The sequence below is a fragment of the Phascolarctos cinereus genome, unplaced genomic scaffold, assembly GCF_003287225.1.
Source record: "Phascolarctos cinereus isolate Bilbo 61053 unplaced genomic scaffold, phaCin_HiC Scaffold_5;HRSCAF=322, whole genome shotgun sequence".
NCBI classification, from domain to species: domain Eukaryota; kingdom Metazoa; phylum Chordata; class Mammalia; order Diprotodontia; family Phascolarctidae; genus Phascolarctos; species Phascolarctos cinereus.
The window spans coordinates 5,070,702-5,089,784 of record NW_027555958.1 but is presented as its reverse complement, the minus strand read 5'-3'; the positions used below and the strand labels follow the sequence as shown (position 1 = coordinate 5,089,784).

Here is a 19,083-nt window from a genome sequence, read left to right as displayed (position 1 = left end):
AGTACATATCTGTGTGACCTCGGGAAAAGGTGCCCTCAAGTCAGAGGACCCAGATTCAAGTCTCCGTTCTGATATAACCTCACACAATCTGGGCAGATCATATCATCTATCTCGGTCGGTTCCCCCATCTGTTAAGTGATCAGGTTGGGTCAGATGGTCTCGGAGGTTCCTAAATCACACTCCTGTGGACCTCTCTGAGCCTGTTTCCTAATTGTAAAACAAGCTGATTGGACTACATGACCTGTGAAGTCACTTCTAACTGCAAATTCATTTTCTATGATTTTGACCTTGAACTCTTGCTTTGAGCCTTGGACTTCCTGACTTCAAAGTTAGAAAGATTTTTGTTTTGGTGAGGCAGTGGGGGTTAAGTAATTTGTCCAGAGTACCACAAGCTAGGGGGTGTTATGTGTCTGAGTCCAGATCTGAACTCAGGTCCTCCTGACTTCAGGGCCAATGCTCTGTGCACTGCACCACTTAGCTGCCCCCATTCAAAAGGATTGTAAAGATCACTTCATCCAATCCCTTCATTTTACAGATGAGGAAAGTGGAGGTGAGAGAGAGTTGGAGTGACTTGCCCAGGATGACAAAATGAACAAGTGTCAAAGAGCGAATTAGAACCCAGGCCCTTGACTCCACATCTCTCTGTCCAAGGTGTCCTAAGTAGTCACTAAGTAAGTGGTAGAGTTGGAATTTGAACCCAGATGCCCAAGTCCCTGGTCCAGCATTCTTCTCTGTCCTAGCCATCTCTCGTCTGGCCACTTCTTCCAAACTATTCCCAGATCGGACTGTCTCCTACACAGCTTGCCCCAGTTCAAGAGCCCAGAGTGGATCAAGTCCCCACTAATCCCCAACAGGTGATCAAATCCGAACAATTCAGCGAAGGATTTCAGGTCTCCTGACAATGACCTCTCCCCGATTCACCCCTCCACAGGAATACTTAGGACTGTGGCCACATCCCAGCCAAGTCTGTGAAACTGGCTGCAAGGAAGAAGAAGTGGCGTCCTAGACCATAGGCCTGAGCTGCTCTCCTCTGCATGCTGCTGGGCTTTCTGGGGACTAGCTCAGAGGCAAAAGAGCAGCCTTTACGAGTTGGTCATCGCCTTTTACTCATGCTCCAAAGTACAAAAGGGGAATTTTAATTTTACTTAAGGTTTCTGATCCTGCACCATCTGAAAGAAATGGAATTTCAGTGCTGAAAGGAGGAGTGCTCAGGGCCTGAGATGAATGTCTTCCCACGGATCCATGTTTAACCATCCATAGCAAACCTGCCTTCATGAAACTCCTCAGCTTTCCCCTTCTTGTTATAGGAGGACATCCTCACTCCACATGCGGAAGTACCCTCCCCAATACACCTTATTTGCAGGTTTACCTCTGAGGAAGGAGGTATTAGAATATCAGACACCAAAAGAATTACCCTCAAATCACCCCCAAATAGGGAACATTTAGAACCTGCCTGACAGGAGAAAAAAATAGCAGGGCTAAAATAATTCAATTCTATTTTCCTTGTTTCCCCAAAGAATTTGTTGAGTCTCTTTTCAAAACAAAATGAGATACTTCTGTCCCCTGCCCTCCGAAACCTCATCCAATTTTGTAGATTGGGATGTTATAGGCTTTCTTAATTTTCAAAGGTCAATGGCAATGAGTCTGAAAAGGTAATGGGTTCTAATTCCAACATATTGGCCCAAGGATACTACTCAGTGCAGACTCACTGTGGGTGGTAAAACATGAATCCTTTTGAGAATGTACCCAAATTACAGCTTGAGCGCAGTTATCTAAGACTCATTTTCCTGAATTCAACTCTGGCCTCAAACACTTACTAGCTATGTGACCCTAGGCAAACCACTTAACCCCATTGCCTCAGTTTCCTGTCAAATGAGCTAGAGAAGAAAATGAGAAACCATTTTAGTATCTTTGCCAAGAAAACCCTGAATGGGATCATCAGGAGTCAGATATGACTGAAATGATTAAACAACAACAACAGTCATAGTAGTAGATGTAATAGTAATAGTAATAATAATAATATTAGCTATCATTTATATGACACTTTATAAAGATTATCTCATTTTATCCTTATATATCTCATTGTATCCAAGGTAAATGCTATTATTATCACCATTCTACTAATGAGAAAACTAAGTCAGACAGATTGCCCAGGACTTCACAGCTAGTGAATGCCTAAAGCTAGATTTGAATTGATTTTCTTATCAATCAATCAATAAACATTTATTAAGAACCTACTATGTGATAGGCACTGTGCTTAGTGTTGACAAAAATAGTCAAAAAACAATCTCTACCCTCATGGAGTTAGCAATTTAATGGGGAAGACAACATGCAAACAAACATACACAAAGCAATCTCTATATAGGATAAATAGGAGACAATGAACAGAGGGACTACAGTGTAATCAAGAGGGGTTGAGGAAAGCTTCTTGTAGAAGTAGGATTTTAATTGAGATTGAAAAGAAGCTAGGGAGGTCAGTAGTTAGAGTGGAAGAAGGAGAGTATTTGAGACATGGGGAACAGCTAGAAAAAGTGCCTGGAGTCAAGAGATAGAGTGTCTTATTTGTGGAACAGCCATTAAGTTAGGGACACTACATAGTGTTAACTGCTTGGGGTACAAGACAAAAGTGATATGATCCTTGTCCCATCACAATGGGAAAGACAGTGTGTACATATAGAAATATAAGTGTACATCAAACACATACAAAAATTAATAAGAGGTAGTTTTGGGAGAGAAGCACTAGCAGCTGGGGAGAATTAGGAAATACCTCATGGATCAGGTGATACTTGAGCTGAGTTTTGAAGGAAACTTGGACACAGAGGTGGTGAAGGAGGAACTCATTCTATGTATGGAGTAAGAGTGCAAAGGAATGGAGATGGGTGACAGAATAATGTGTGCAAGTGTTGGGGAGTAAGGTTTAATAAGACTGGAAAGGAGAAGGAGGCTAGATTATGAAGGGCTTTGAATGCCTCAAAGAGCATCTTGTGTTTGCTCCTAGAGGTGATAGAGGCCACTGGAGTTTATTGCTTAGGGGGGTGACATGGGGTCACACCTATACTTTCGGAAAATCATTTGGTGGCTGGACTGGAGTGGGGGAGAGATCTGAGGCGGGCAGACCTACCTGGAGGCCATTACAGTAGTCCAGGCATGAGGTGCTGAGGTCCTGTGCCAGAGTAGGGGTAGTGTCAGAGGACAGAAGGAGGTATATTCTGAAGAATTTGCAAAGGTGAAATCAACAGGCCTTGGCACCATATTGAATATGGGGGAGGGGTGAGAGATAGTGAGGAATCCAGGATGACTCCTATTTTATGAGCCTGAGAGCCTGGGAGGATGACGGTGGCTCCTATTGTAACAGGGAAGGGGAATGAACAGTGTTTAGGAGGAAAATTAACGAGTTCAGCTTTGGACATACCAAGTTTAAGATATCTTCCCGACTCAAGAGCTCTTTATGCCCTGTGCCACCTAACTGCCTTAAGTACACTTCTAGTCATCCAAGGAGCATATTTTGTTGCCTCTGTGTCACTAATGGAGGTGGATAGGTACTAAACCTCCAAATTACCCCATGATTGGGAAGAAACCGTAGCTTCATGTTAGTGAATGGCTTAACATTCTCCCATTGGTGAGTTTCTCTCACAACCCCTATTTTGTGGAAGGACCCAGGTGGACCAGACTTTCTAGGCTTCAATATCATGAACTTGGGCTAGGTATTTTCATCTCCCTCCTTCTCCTTCCCCTTTCAGATCCCTTTTGTGTGTTGTGTTCCTCAGGAGTATCTTTCTTTTTGCTTATATTTGTATCTCCAGCACTTAGGACAATGATTGGCCCATTGTAAGCACTTAATAAATGCTTGTTTCCTTCCTTCCTTCCCTCCTTCCCTCCTTCCTTCCCTCCCTCCCTCCCTCCTTTCTTCCTTCCTTCCTTCCTTCCCTCACTCCCTCCCTCCTTCCTTCCTTTCTTCCTTCCCTCACTCCCTCCCTCCCTCCTTCCTTCCTTCCTTCCTTCCTTCCTTCCTTCCTTCCTTCCTTCCTTCCTTCCTTCCTTCCTTCCCTCCCTCCCTCCTTCCTTCCTTCCCAGACCTCAATAGTCAAGACATTCCATCCTAGATTCATCTACAATCCTCTCTCCTTTGTTTATGTGCCTGCATACTTATCTTAGAATCATAGGCTTGTAAATTTTGAGTTGGAAGGGAACTTAGAGTCAAACTTCATCATTTTAAAAATGAGAAACTAGGGCTAAAAGATGTTATGTCCCTCACCCAGGGTTAACCTTAAGCCAAGATTGTGAGAAACTGGCATTTGATTAAACAAAAATGACATCTGTTCATCTGAATACTGTAGGCTTTAAAAAACGTCTTTAATCTTACAGACCTTCATTATTGAGGTCTCTCTTCCCTAGATCCACCCGCGTTGGTCTCCATTTTACTTAGCTGGATGCACAGCTATTTTGGAAGAATTTCATTGCCAGTGGAAAACAAGCCCATTGAGATTCTTGGTGACTTGATGAACCCATTCAAAGCTGCTGTTTGAAGCCATTGCAGCCTCCCCTCCTCCCTTTGAGAAATTCTTTCGCTGCAAGTTTTACATTATTAATGCCCCAGAAGAGCCCAATGGCTGCACTGCACCACTGACTTCCAACAAGCAGCGTGGTCGACTCCAGAAAACAAAGGCACGTGCGGGTTTCAAACAACAGAAAATCACTTTGATGATTGCAAGCACACTTGTCTTTGGAAATCCCCAATATTGCATGTCTCTACTAAATTCCTACTGGAGAAGGAAATGGCAAAGCACTCCAGAACCTTGGCCAAGAAGCTTCAAATGGGGTCACAAAGAGTCGGACAGGACTGAAGGACTGACCAACAAAGAAAATGAAATTCCTACTATTTCTATTTTCAACATGCTTTCTTTTCCTACTTCACTACTAACTCATCAGACACGCTTTCAGAAACAGTGTGGGAGGAAGAGCTTCATTTGACTGCAGTCGCTTTACTAATTCAGGAGAAGAGTTCAAGCTTAAAAAAAGCCCATCAAATGTGAAATTAGACTGTTATTGGGAAAAAGAAAGCAAAACTAGATGGGCATCATCAAAGAGAAAAGGTCTCTTTCTAATCATTCTAGAAGTGGAGTGACTTCAGTTCAGTTCCCATTTAGATAAAATATTCAAAATAAAATAAGGAGTAAGATATCAAATACAGGCAAATTTTCCAGCCAAAATTTTCAAGCAGATATTTTTGGAATATACATTGCTGGCCCCAACATAATTGTACTCAGTAAGCCTGGAAAAGACAGATTTACCAACCAATTATGTTCCTCTTTCATTTCTTTGAAATTGAGGACAACACAATCCCCACCGCCATGAGATATATAATGGATTGACTTAAAAATGCCACTAGATATTTTATGCAAAACACTCTTCAATTTCAAATTGCCTTTGAAACTATCCATACTGAAATATGGGAAAGCACTCTGCATAGTTATCATCTAAAATGAGCAAGGATAGGAAAAGACATGAGAAAGTATTAAGGGCTATAAAAAGGAAGGGATGATGAAGGTAATAGTGATGATGAAAGTTTATTAAATAAATGCATCCCTAGAAATGATGCAGCAAAGCAAATGACGAAATGCCTGGCAAGCCCACTCTCCAGGTTTCTTTAATATGAATTGGTGCACATGTTATCAAATCCGTCACCCAGAGCCGAAAATATATGCAGAAGCACACACATGCACATATGCGTGTGCCTGGCAGAGTAGTGCACATCCTAGAATAAACAGATGTGCTCTAAAGCACAGCTCATACATGCAGAAGAAGTCTGATACCAAAAGAAAATGTTTGAAATCTGTCGTATTTTCTAAGGATGCAAGAAAAATATAGAACAATTGCTTTTCTAGATAACAGGGTGTTTTTAGCTTCCTAATGAACATGAAAAGATCAATTCAAAGTAGCAATGAAGAGCAACCTTAGATCATATCGTGACTTCCAGTAGCCCCCTTCAACCTTCATTCTAACCACATATACATTTCAATGCCATTCTTGAATGTGTATATACCACAGTGAGACAAAGGACACTGCAAAAGCTCTGCGTCAACGATGCAAGAATTGGAGAAGACCTAGAAAGGTATTAAGGGCTACGAAAAAGAAAGGAAGATGGAGACAAGAATGAAGGCATGTTTGCCAAACATGTCACTAGATGGGCTAAGCATCAAGGAATGATTGATGCCTGGAAACCCCTCTCTAGATTTCTGTGCAGGGAACTGGTGAGCTCCAACTACCAATGCTGTTATCTCTCACACAAATGTACATGCAGACACATATATATATAAATATGTACAAACACACAGAATACATCTGGAGGAGCAGCTGACATCTCAAACCAAACGGATGCTCCTCAAACCAATGAATGGAAGCATGTTCAATAAATATTTTTGATTGTTTATCTGAATAACTTCCAAACAGAGAAAACATTAGGTACAGCCAAAACAAGAAAGATCTCTTTTTAAATGAAAACACAATCTATCTGCAAATAGAATCAAGTGGAAACACTGCTCGTCTTTCTGCGGGAAATAGGCTGTATGGCGTAAATAAAGAGATCATGGAAGGAGTTTAAGTCGAAATGAAAAGGACATGAGCCGGCAAGATATCAACTGTCTTGTAGCCAGGATTGTAGCTGCCAGCTCTAAGAAAGCCTGGTAAGGTGATTTGAGTAGATGAGCAGGTATGTTTATATTTTTCTCTTTTCTGAAGCAGTAATCTAGATGTCCTCTAGAGAAACATTTAAAAAAAAATTAAATCCATGAATTTCAGAGTTGAAATTGCTTTTTCCTTCAGGAGAGAGGTCAGAGTCCACTAAGACAGGACTTCCTCTTTCCTCTTGTTCCTTCTAGCCCATTTGAAAGGCTGGGATCATAGAAATTGCACTCCAAAAGGTACACATTTCGAGAAGATGGAATATAAGTGCACTGGAGAAATATTATCTTCAAAGGAAATCAATTGGTTTTGAAGCTTCGCTAGCCTTCCTGCAGGTCTGCGCTCAACTTACTACCAAGAGCTAGGACTCAATATTCATCTCCGTGCCATGTTTGTTTTGAACTAGGCCAGGGTACCCAAGTAAGCCCCATATTTCGCGTTGGAAACTGACCTGCCTTAGCAATTTCAGAATTCACTTGTTTTTCCTCACACGATGGAAAAGAATTGAATTTATTCTTGTCAAGGACAAGAAATAGAATTCCACTAAGATCCAATGAGGCCGGAAGGTCTTATTTGGGAGGAGGATTTGATACAGATGACAATGGTCATAGTAATCATAGTGGCCACATCCAAAGCACTTTAAAGGGGGGAACAAAGCATTTTCAACCACCCTTTCCTTGTGGGAGATTGCCCCTTGCCCATTCTACTCCCCTTGGGCAAGATCTAGAGTGAGCCAGGGGCCCAGGGCTTACCTTGGAAGAAGCTTTGAGTACGCAGGTAGCTGACAGTAAGCCGGAGGATGGACAGTTTGTCCAAACTGGAGATGACCTCATTGGGAAAGGGCAGCAGGCTGGCCAGGCACTCCAGCTCAGAGTTCAGCCTCTCCCGGTGCCGCTTGGAGGGGTTTGCCTTGACACCTTCAGAGGAGGCAACTTGGCCCTGCAGTTGGGGGGTGGGAGGGGCAAAGGCAGACATGTTACAATGGTAGGCCTTCCCCCTCCTGCTCCCAACCACTGCTAGTCCTCAGGAAACACGGGGAGAGGAGGACCCAGCCGTTTGTTAGTGGGCTTCTAGCCACACACCCTCAAGCTTTCTTTAAATCATCTGGCCTGGGAACTCCTGCCTAATCGGAAGTCTACAGGATGTTTAGTTTGTCAGTATCTTTTGATCCTGGGTCTTCTGATTCAAAGTAAGGATCATAAGAGAGCTTTTACCCCTCCTACAGGGAAACGACCCGCTTTTCTCAGGGTTCCAATTCAATTCAAACAGCATTTATGGAGGGGTTGCCTGTCAGTCCAGGACTTAGAAGATCCCTTTCCTAAATCCAAGATCATCAAGAGACCTTCCAAGAAAGCCCACGGTGGAGCCAAGACCTTCTGTCCCACCGCCTTTCCATCTTTTATCCTATGGTAAGGCCCCACGGTCTCAGAGCGAGGACCCAGTCTAGAGCTCTACGCCCCTCGCCAAAGCCTGTCGACATCTGCTACTGTACCAGTCAGGGCCAGAGATGACCACATCATGCAGGTCTCACACACAATCTGGCACAACTGGATAGTCATCTGTCCACTCTATAATCAAATGGCAACAAAGAATCAAATCTGGATTCCTTTTGCTTTGGATGCTACAGACTGATAGTTCTCAGGGGGCAGGTGAGGAGTGAAAATATTCTTTCTGAAATGAAAGCTTCCAACTGGAACCTTTTATTGGAAAAATCCAAATCTGATGCATTCTGAAATGAGAGCAGCAGTGTAGGCTCAGACAGAGAAGCAACTGCTGGCCCTGGTCCCCCTCTTTCATGACTGGAGATGCTAGCTTCACGGCAGCCATTACACACCCAGGCCAGACAGCAATGGGGGAAGAGGAGGTGGTGATAGAACCAATGGGAAATGTGATGCTGGCCTCCCTTGCAGAATGGAAACTGGCTTAAATGTTTGTGTCCCGGGAAACAGTCTGTGGGAACTGGAGGAGGGAGGATGGGCAAAGTGGGGAGAGAGTGGGAAACAGAGACTATGAGTTCAAATCCAGCTCTAGCACCGATGAGCTACCGGGATCTCGGGGAAATCCTCCAGCCTTTGGCGCCCCCTCAGGAAAACCGACAGCAGCTCTGGTCTTGGCATTGGTGGTGGTGCTGCTGCTGTGGCTAGTTTAGGTTCAACCCACAGAATCCCCTGATCTAGGGGCAGAGAGTGGGGAATGCACAGGGGGGCTTCCTCTGGTGAAAGCTGGAGGGGGTGGTCCCTTTGGGAGCAGAGCAAAGCCCCCTCCCACACCCAGGGCAAGCAGGGGCCAAGAACAAAGAGCAGCAGCAACAAGAGCGTGTAGGACAGGACAGCCTCCCCCCCCCCCCCAAAAAAAGAAAGAAAACTAGCTGGCTGGGGCCTAGAGGCTGGAAGGGAATGGGGGGTCATTTAGTCCAACCTTGTCTTTTCATGGATCAGGATATTGAGGTCCAGAGAGGCAAAGGGATTTGCCCAAAGCCCTACAGAGGAAATGGGTAGAGCTAGTATTTGACTCCAAGGAGAATATCAACGGCATCTAGTCCAAGCCTCCTCATTTTATAGATGAAGAAACTGAGTCTCAGAGAGGTGCCCAAGTCACCCAGGCAGCTGGGTTTGCACCCGCTTCCTCTGACGCCAAATCCAGCGGCTTTTTCTGTGGCTGCATTTCCGCGGAGGCTGAGGAAGAGGAGGCGCTTCTGGGGGGAGCTTCCACGCACGCTGCCTGTTCCCCATCCTGTGTGTCTTGAGCCCCTAAGCCCTCCCAAGTGAAGTCACAGCAGCACCCTGGGAATCGCTGAAGTCACCAGAAACTTTTCCTCCTAGGATGTGGCGCGGGTCTGGGATCGACAAATCCCTAAACGCAGCCGGTCTCAGTGAGGACCCTTGGCGCAGAAAGGAAAAAGGGCTTGAGCAGGGTCCCTCAGCCCGTGAGCATCACAGTCACCCTACAGATCAGGACCCCCGACTCTCAGGCAAAGAGCCGGGAACTGTGGAGCCGGGACCGCTTTCTACTCTTCGTTAGAACAGGATGAGTTAAGAATGACGACGCAGCTCAGGGAGGGAGCAGAAAGGTACTGCCATCACAACCCTTCCCGTTGGAGGGACGAACGTGGGGTCTGGTCAGAGGGGCCGGGACTTGTCCAAGGACATACAACTGATGAGGCATAGGACCGTGAATGGACTTGAACGAACAGAAGGAGACCAGGAGAAGAATGGACGGGGCAGTAGAAAGTCCCCCTCCGCCTCTCTCACCCTGGCCTTCTGTTCTCGAACCCTGCGGTGGCCTGATGTGTTCCGCTGCTTCCCGGGGAGGGGCCCATGCCCAGACCCGAAGTTCACACCCTCCCCCCCAGGGTCCAACCCAACACCGACACCGACCCCGGGATGCAGAGGATGCCACTTTACCGGGGCTGTCACTCGCTCCCCGGGCTCACATCTACTCCCCGGGGACCCCTAGCCCGCCTCCCCGGAATAAGCGGCCTCGCGGAATTACCCACCACCCCCCCAGGCTCTGGCGAGTCGTCCCCTCCCCTCCCGCCCCCTGCCCTACGGCGGGCCTGGCACTCACGTCCTGGGCACGGGCTTTCTCCGTCGGCGGCCAGCGTACATGGTGCCGTCGGCAAGGGCTCGAGCTCGGGGTACTATAGGCTCTGGGGGGCCGGAGTCGGGCACTGCGCGGGACTGGGGGGGGAGGGCGGGTGGAAAGGCGGGACCAGACAGGGCCTCCCTCCCCCTCGGGCGGCTCGCCACTCCCGCTTTTGGCGGGGCTGAAGGCAGAGGGCTGGTGCGGGGAACCTCTGCCCGGCTGGGGCTCGGGGTCTGGCTGTGCTCGGGGCGGAGACGCAGAAGAAAGCAGAGAAGCCGTCCCTGCCCTCCCCCAGACTGTCCCCTCCCCGGCCCGGCCCGTCACTCCGCCTAGCTTGGCTCAGCTCAGATCAGCCCGGGATCGGGGAGCAAGAGAAGAAGCCGCTCTCTGGGCACCTACTCCTGGCACCAGCGTCGCCCATCAGCGCCCTGCCCTGCCAACGCTGCAGGCTTCCTTTCCCAGGCAACCCCGGACTCCTGCGTCCTTGGCTGCTCCCTCGAACAGCACCTACAGTCCGATCCAGTGACCGCCCCTGCTGATAGTTCGCCGGGGACACAGTTGCCTCTCCAACAGAAGGGCGGCAGTTCCTGACAGTCCTGGCCTCTGATCCCGGGGGCGCCTCCAACGGAGGCCCTAGAAGGGGCCGTCAGGGACATCCCTAGTCTCCATCTCGAAAGGGCCGGAGCCCCGGGAGTTCTGCAGTTCTGGGTGGTCCCAAGAGGGGAGGCCCAAGGGCTGTTTGTACTTGTCAATACAAGAGCAGGGCAGGGGCACAGATTTGGGGCTGGAAGAGGCCTTAGAAGCCAAGCATTCCCATCTCCTCATTTTACAAGAGAGGAAATTTAGGCGTCGCCCAGCTAGCCCGAAGTGGCGTTAAAAGTCACAAGGCCCCTCTAGGTCTTGCTAACCCTAAATACAATGCCTACCGACTGTTCCACCGCTCAACTCAACAATCATTTGTGTCTGTGTGCCAGACACTGCTCTGGGCTCTGGATAATACAAAAGGAGAGTCCTTGCCCTCAGGCCTCTAGGTCAAGTACATTGTTGTCAACAAACCCAAGGTAATTGTGGTGGGAGAGGGCACTATGGGCCAGGAAGATCCCCCAGGCTTCCTGCAGCAGGGAGCAGTTTAGCGAGATCCAAGGAAACCACGGATTCCAAACAGGAAAGGAAGAAAGAGCGTGCTCTGGGGCCTGGATGGATGCTTGGCTGTGCATACAGAGCGAGTTTACTACATTTTCGTTGACTTGGCAATTTTGCTGAATGGCTTGGGTGGTCCCAGTTCCCTGTACAATCAGGCAGCATGTGGGTCTGATCAGCTGTGGTAAAGGTTGGTAAACACACCTTCCAATTCTCCAGTTCCTCTGGAGCAGAGAGAGTTGGAACGTGTCTGGGGACCACCACGGAAAAGGCTGGGTGAGGGAGTGTTAGGTTTAGGGCTCTCTGCTTTTGTCTGCCAGGTTCAGCAGTGCTCCCCAAACTTGGCTCTGCAGGGGGGAACCCTGCAGAGATCCCTCCCTCAGTAGATCATGTGACTCAATGTGTCCGGCAGAGGATCTTAGGTTTCCAGTAAAGGCCAGCCTCCTCTAACATCTGGTGCTCAGCGCCAGTGTCCTCCTTGATTTCTCTCTCTCACTCACTCCAGCTTCATGGCCACTCAGTTGCCAAGATTTATTGCTTTTAACCTCACAGTAGAATCACAGTCTAGAGCTGGAAAGGGCCTCAGAGGCATCTAGTCCAAAACCCCCTTTAAGAGATAAGGAAACAGAGGCTCCAAGGCATCAAGTGACCTTTCCAAGGCATGAAGAGTCTCTGACTCCAGCACTGATATTCTTTCCAACTATCACTCACATCAGTCACATACCGGGCCTAGCACAGTGCCTGGCACGTAGTAGGTGCTTCATACATGTTCATGGATTGATTGATCAATTCCTTTCTCTCTACCCACTGCTCTCCATCTTGTTTTAGGTCTCCCACATGTCTTAGCTTTGCAAAAGTCTCCTGTTTGGTCTCCTTGCCTCCAGCTTCTCCTGCCCCTGCTGCCTCCTCTACACAGCTGCCAGATTCACCCAGCACCATGGCACACCTCTCCTCAAGTTCAGCAGTGCCTTCTTGCCTCTAGCAGAAATTACAAATCCCTCTTTGAGTTAAATACCTTGACACTTGGATCTAGCCGGCCTTTGCAGACTTAGTCCTTGTTGCCTTCCTACCAAAACCTTGTCCTGTCTGTCTCCACCTCACTCCACCCTGCCCACCACAACTTCCCAGCTTCCCTCTGGGTGCATTCTTCTCCCATTAGAATATAAACTCCTTGGGGGAAGGGGTTTTCTTCCTTGCTTACCGTGTATCACCATATTAGAAAAGTACTTGGTACATAGAAAGTGCTCAATAAATGTTTGTTGAATGACTTACAAAAATATTCTGTCTCCTACCTGCTGCTTTGCATGGTCTGGCCCCCATACCTGAAATAGTCTCCTTCCTCATCTTTGATGCTAGAACCCCCAGCTCCCTTGAAGGCTCCGCCGGATTTCTCCTTTCTACCAGAATCCTTTCCTGGGGCCCTCTGGTCTTAGTTGCCTCTCCACCAGCATTTGATATTTATTCGTACATACTTTGCATTTTGTTGTTGTTCAGTCATTTCAGTCGTGGCCCAATGTGGGCTTTTCTTGGCAAAGATCCTAGATCAGTTTGCCATTGCCTTCTTCAACTCATCTGGCGGATAAGAAAACTGGGCAAGCAAACAGGGTGAAGTGACTTGCCCTGGGTCACAGAGCTAGTAAGTGTCTGGATATTCACTCATCTTCCTGACTACAGGCCCAGCACTCCATCCACTATGCCACCAAACTGCCCTATTTGCATTTACTTATCTATGTCCATGTTGTTTCCTCCAATAGAATATAAGCCAGGGGTGGGAACCTGTGGCCCTCTAGGTCCTCAAGTGTGGCCCTTTGACTGAATCTGAACTTTACAGAACAAATTCCCTTAATTAAGGGGATTAATTAATTAATTAAGATTCAACCAAAGGGCCGCACTTGAAGTCCTAGAGGGCCACATGTGGCTTTAAGGCCACAGGTTCCCCACTCCTGACATAAGCCCTTTGAGGGCAGCTACTGTTTTCTTTATGCTTTTATGTCCCCAGGACCCAGCACAAACATAAGGGTGATGCAGAGTTGGTGTCTGACAAATTCTTCTTGGTTTAAAATTTGTCTTTATTTGATAAGTCAGGAGACCTGCTAAATGATGAAGGCAAAACGCCAAGTCCACTATCCTTTTCCCTTGCAGGAAGGTAAATCCAAACCTTCATAGCCCTGAATCAGTATTTCTCTAGGGCTGGTTCAGAAGAATTATGTGCCAATTACCTAAGGGAATTTGTGCCCAGGGGTCAATTATTACCTGGAAAGAGACCATGTTCTTCACCCAAGATAAAGAGTGAGTTCTGGCTAAATGGATTTTCCTTCCACACAAACTTTTTGTAACTAATATGACATGTTAAAACAAATTTTTAACATTTTTTAAAGGTTTGAGTTTTAAATTCTATCCCTCCCTTCTTTCTCCTCTTTCTCCTTCCTGAGATGTTAAACAATCTGATATAGTTTGTGTATGTGCAGTCACGTAAAACATTTCTGTATTAATCATTTCTTCGCAAACGTTTGCTGTTACTCAGAGGGACTGGGGGCCTACTGTAGGCAAGGTTTCTGAAAAACAGCAGATAAATGGGTATTGATCATTTGTATTTCTTCCCTTGAGAATAGCCTGTTCATATCCTTTGACCAAATATCAACAGCAACTCTTTTTATGGTGGCAAGAATAAGATAGTAAGAGGGTGTCCATCAACTGGGAAATGGCTGGACAGACTGTGGGATATGAATGTGATGGAATACTATTGTGCTGTAAGAAATGAGCTAGGCAATGGTTTCAAAGAAACCTGGGGAAGTTCATATGAACTGATGCAGAGGGAAGTGAACAGAACCAGGAGAATGATTTATACAATGGCAACAACACTGGAACAAATCTGAAAGGCCTAAATTCTCTGTTAAACACAATGACCAACCATGATTCCAAAGGATCAGTGATGGAGAATGTTACTGACCTCCTGACAGAGAGGCAATGGACTGAATACACAGAATGAGACGTACAGTATTCTACAGTCAGTATGGGAATTTATTTGACTTTGTTTCCCCTATTACTAGCATAACATTTGACCCATAGCAGGTGCTTAATAAATGCTTATTTTTTTTTACCTGACTAGATGGGGAGTATTTAAAAAACCAGTGATCTGCTGAACATACACTGTCCTATCCTAGGGCAGAGCAGAAGGTGGCGTCTCCCTTTGGGTATGTTCTGTCTTACTTTCCACATCTGGGAGCTGGGAGGCCTCCTTGGTTTCAAGGTCAAAGTGAGCCCCATTGAGCCCAGGAAGGTAATGCGATTGCCTCTCATTTACAGAAATGTCTGTGCCTGTGTCTGTGTCTGTGTCTGAGTCCTGGAGTATTCCAGTTAAGAATTGTACCATCAATTTAGAGACATCATTTGGGATGAATTGACAGGATTGCCTCAAACCAGAAATTCTCCCTGAGGTGCAAATCCTTGCTACTCCTCATGAATTCTCTTCCTCTTTCCTTTTGCTCAGATTCAATGTGGCTCAGTCTGCTAAGTCACACATGGTTCACTGCTCCAAGATCTTAGGCAGGAAGGTAAAGGGGAGGAGGGTCCAGTGGCAATGCAGAATCCCTCCCTTGAGGAAGCAGTGGCTTCATCAAGTCTAGCAGGACTGTGGAGAGAGACTGGACAAGAGGAGTGGCTTCAATTCCAGGGCGAGCCCCATAGGCAAGGAACATTGCTGAACTTCCTCCAGCAACAGTCACCAGCAGATGACACTGGGACTTCCCAGCTTGGTAAAAGCTACCAGAACTTTCCTCCACTGGCTGAGCTTTCAAGACCTAGGTCATCACCATGCCAATGAGGCATCAGAGGGCTTTGGGATCAGAAAAATGCAAAGTTGAGCAAAGTTGTGTGCTGATCAGCTGAGAGCAGGGGTCGGGGCATACAGCTCCATCTGATCTGAAATGAACTAGGCTGGTCATTTTATTGCAAAAAAAAAGTTTTCTCATGCAGATTCAGCAGGCCAATGGGGCTTGAGATTCTGTCTATGATTTTAGATCGGGGTCATTTCCAACAACATGTAAAAGGGATAAGCTGTCTGCCATGGAAGCCCCAGACACAGGGCTAAGCAGGGTCCCCCTGAAACAAGAGTGGGTCCCTAGAGATTAGCTGCACCTAAAATGTCAGCTGGAACACTGAGGCTTCCCCCACTAAGGCTACCTTCCAGGTACTTTGTACCCAGTTAGGTACATATCATCTCTCCCAGATAGATTGTTAGCTTCTTGAGAGCAGGGACCATGTCTTTGCCTTTCTTTTCATCCCTTGCTCTTATGAAAGTGCTTGGCACATAATAAATGCTTTTTGACTAATAAATGTACGTGTTGAAGAATACCCAGCGTGGATCACCTTATCTTGTCAGGGAGATTCTCCAGCCCTTACCAAATCTCCTCCCCCCAAACAACCACACAGCACCCACAAACAGAAATAACAAAGCCTAAACAAATCACAGAATGAGTCAGACTTTCATATTGAATGTACATATACATTTATAATATATGAAATGCTAGAAAAGATATCAGCAACAGAATGGAGCACTGATCAAACAGCTAAGCACATTTTTTTCCCCTGTGAATTTGATGGTGTGGCTTTTTGTTGAAGAGCTATGTTATGCTCAGAAGGTTGACCCTAGCACTTAGGGCCAATGTGGAAAGAACACCCATTCTGGAGTCTGAGGACCTAGGTTCAAATCTCACTTCTGTTGCCTATTACCTGCACAACTTCCATTCATTAGACCTCAGTTTCCTCATTTGTAAATGAAAAATGAATGCTTGTTGTTTACTTAGTGATTGGAGGAGATGGCTATAAGGTCACTGCCAGCTCAAATCCATATAGGCCCCAAAGATCTTGTCTTTCCACTCACTCCTATTTCCTCACCCAGGTAACTGCCATCACAATCACCTGGGAAAGTCATCCTCTTTATTTTAAAAATTATATATTTTCATTTATTTCATTAAATATTCCCCAATTACATGAGAAACTTTTTAACAATCTTTTTTATTAATTGACTTTCAAAATTCTCTTCCTTCCTTTTGCCTCTCCTCCCTCCTTGAGAAGGGAAACAATTTGATTTGGATTATACATGTGAGGTCACGCAAAACATACTTCTGTATTAGCAATGTTTCAAAAGAAGACACAGATGAAATTAAAAAAAGATAAATAATTAAAAATATGCTTCAATCTATATTCAGAATTCATTAGTTCTCTCCCTGGAGGTGGATAGTGTTTTTGATCAGGAGTCTTTTAGAATTGCCTTGGATCATTGTCTGATCAGAGTAGCCAAGTCTTTCACTGTTAATTATCCCTACAATATTGCTGTTATTGTGAACCGTGATTTCCTAGTTCTACTTACTTCACTTTATATGCATTCACATAAGTCTTACCAGGTTTTTCTGAAACCATTTTTTCATCATTTTTTATACCACAATAGCATTCCATCATAATCACATGCCACAGCTTGTTCAGCCATTCCCAAATTAATGGACGGCCCCTTACTTTCTTGTTCTTGTCACCACAAAAAAAAAGCTGTTATAAATAGTTTTGTTTCCCTTTCCTTTGATTTCTTTGGGATAGATATAATAGTGGTATTCCTTGTTCAAAGGGCATGAAGAGTTTATAGTCCTTTGGGCATAGATCCAAATTGTTCTCCAGAATGGTTGGACTAGTTCACGACTCTGCCATCAGTGCATACTTTTTTTTTTCCACATCCCCTCCAATGTTTGTAATTTTACTTTTCTGTAATATTAGCCAATCTGAGGGGTGTGGAATGGGATCCTAGAGTTATTTTAATTTGAATTTCTCTAAACAGTAGTGATTTAGAGCATTTTTTCATGTGACTATTGACAGCATGAATTTCTTCTTCTGATTGTATCCTTTGACCATGTATCAACTAGGGAATAGCTGTTTGATATATTAATTTGGGTCAGTTACTTATATATTTGAGGAAAAAGTCATTTATCAGAGAAACTTGCTGCAAAAAAATTTCCCAGGTTCCTGTTTTCCTTCTAATTTTGGCTCCATTAGTTTTGTTCGTGCAAAACCTTTTAAATTTGATATTATCAAAAGTATCTATTTTACTTCCAATAATGCCCTCTATCTCTTGTTTGATCATAAATTCTTCCCTTATCTATACCCATGACAGATACATTTTTACTATGCTCACCTAATTTACTTATGATATCACCCTTTATGTCTAAATCATTTATTCAGTTTGACCTTATCTTGGTATGTGGTGTCAGGTGTTGGTCTAAGCCTAGTCTCTACCAAATTGCTCTGCAGTTTTCTTAGCAATTTTTACAACTGTTGAGTTCTTATCCCAAAAGCTTGGATCTTTGGATTTATCAAACACTAGATTGTTATGATTTTTACTACTCTCTATTGTGTACCTATCTATTCCACTGATCCAATACTCTTTCTTAGCCAATGGCATACTATTTTGATTAGTACTCCTTTGTAATATAATCTGAGATCTGGAACTGATATCTTCCTTAACATTTTTTTCCATTGATTCACTTTATATTCTTTACCTTTGGTTCTTCCAGATGAATTTTGTTACAATTTTTATAGATTTATAAAATAATTCTTTGGTAGTTTGATTGGCACTAAGTAAATTAGCTTAGGTGGAATTGTCATTTTTATTATATTGGCTCAGCCCACCCATAAGCAATTAATATTTCTTCAATTGTCTTTATTTATGTGAAAAGTGTTTTGTAATTGTGTTCATATAATCTTGGGGTTTGTCTTGACAGATAGACTCTCAATTATTTTATATTGTCTGCAGTTATTTTAAACGGAATTTCTCTTTCTTTCTCATCCTGCTGGGTTTTGTTGGTAGCATATAGAAATGCTGATTATTTATGTAGGTTAATATATTATATCCTCCAGCTTCCTGGAGTTCTTAATTATTTCCACTAGTTTTTTTAGTTCATTCTCTAAGAATGCCATTATATCACCTGCAAGAGTGATAGCTTTGTTTCCTCATTGCCTATTTTTATTCCTTCAGTTTCTTTTTCTTGTCTTATTGTTATAGCTAGCATTTCTAGCATGATACTGAATAACAGTGGTGATAATAAACATCCTTGCTTCACTTTTGAACCTACTTGGAAGGCTTCAAGTTTATCTCCTTTACAGATAATGCTTACTCTTGGTTTCAGATATATATTACTTATCATTTTAAGAAAGGTTCCATTGATTCCTATGTTTTCTAGTGTTTTTGTTTTGTTTTGTTTTTGGGCAATTGGAGTTAAGTAACTTGCCCAGGGTCACACGGCTAGTAAGTGTCAAGTGTTTGGTCTGAGGCTGGATTTGAACTTAGGTCCTTCCGACTTCAGAGCCGGCACTCTAACCACTGTGCCATCTAGCTGCCCTGTTTCTAATGTTTGTAAAAGGAATATTTTGTCAAATACTTTTTCTGCCTCTATTGATATTGATATTGATATGATTATATGATGTTTGTTGTTATTGTTATGGATACAGTCAACTATGCTAATAGTTTTCCTAACATTGAACCAGCTCTGCAGTCCTGGTATAAATTCCACCTAATCAGACTATAATTTTTATGATGTATTGCTGTACTCCTATTGCTAATGTTTCATTCAAATTTTTTGCATTGATATTAATTAAGGAGATTGGTCTATAGTTTTATTTCTCTAGTTTCCC

General features: G+C 44.6%; 1 protein-coding gene across 1 annotated transcript in view; it reads right to left on the bottom strand.

The window, feature by feature from the left end:
* LOC110199912 (aryl hydrocarbon receptor-like) overlaps positions 1-9,345 on the bottom strand; it is a 64,226-nt gene extending 54,881 nt beyond the window's left edge. Inside the window, exons 1-3 of the mRNA XM_078155419.1 lie at positions 9,300-9,345; positions 8,727-8,854; positions 7,434-7,620 (exon numbers count right to left, since the gene is read on the bottom strand). Of these exons, the coding sequence (XP_078011545.1) occupies positions 7,434-7,620; positions 8,727-8,854; positions 9,300-9,345 (361 nt within the window). The remainder of the gene's footprint in view (positions 1-7,433; positions 7,621-8,726; positions 8,855-9,299) is intronic.
* Between the last annotated feature and the right edge of the window lie 9,738 nt (positions 9,346-19,083).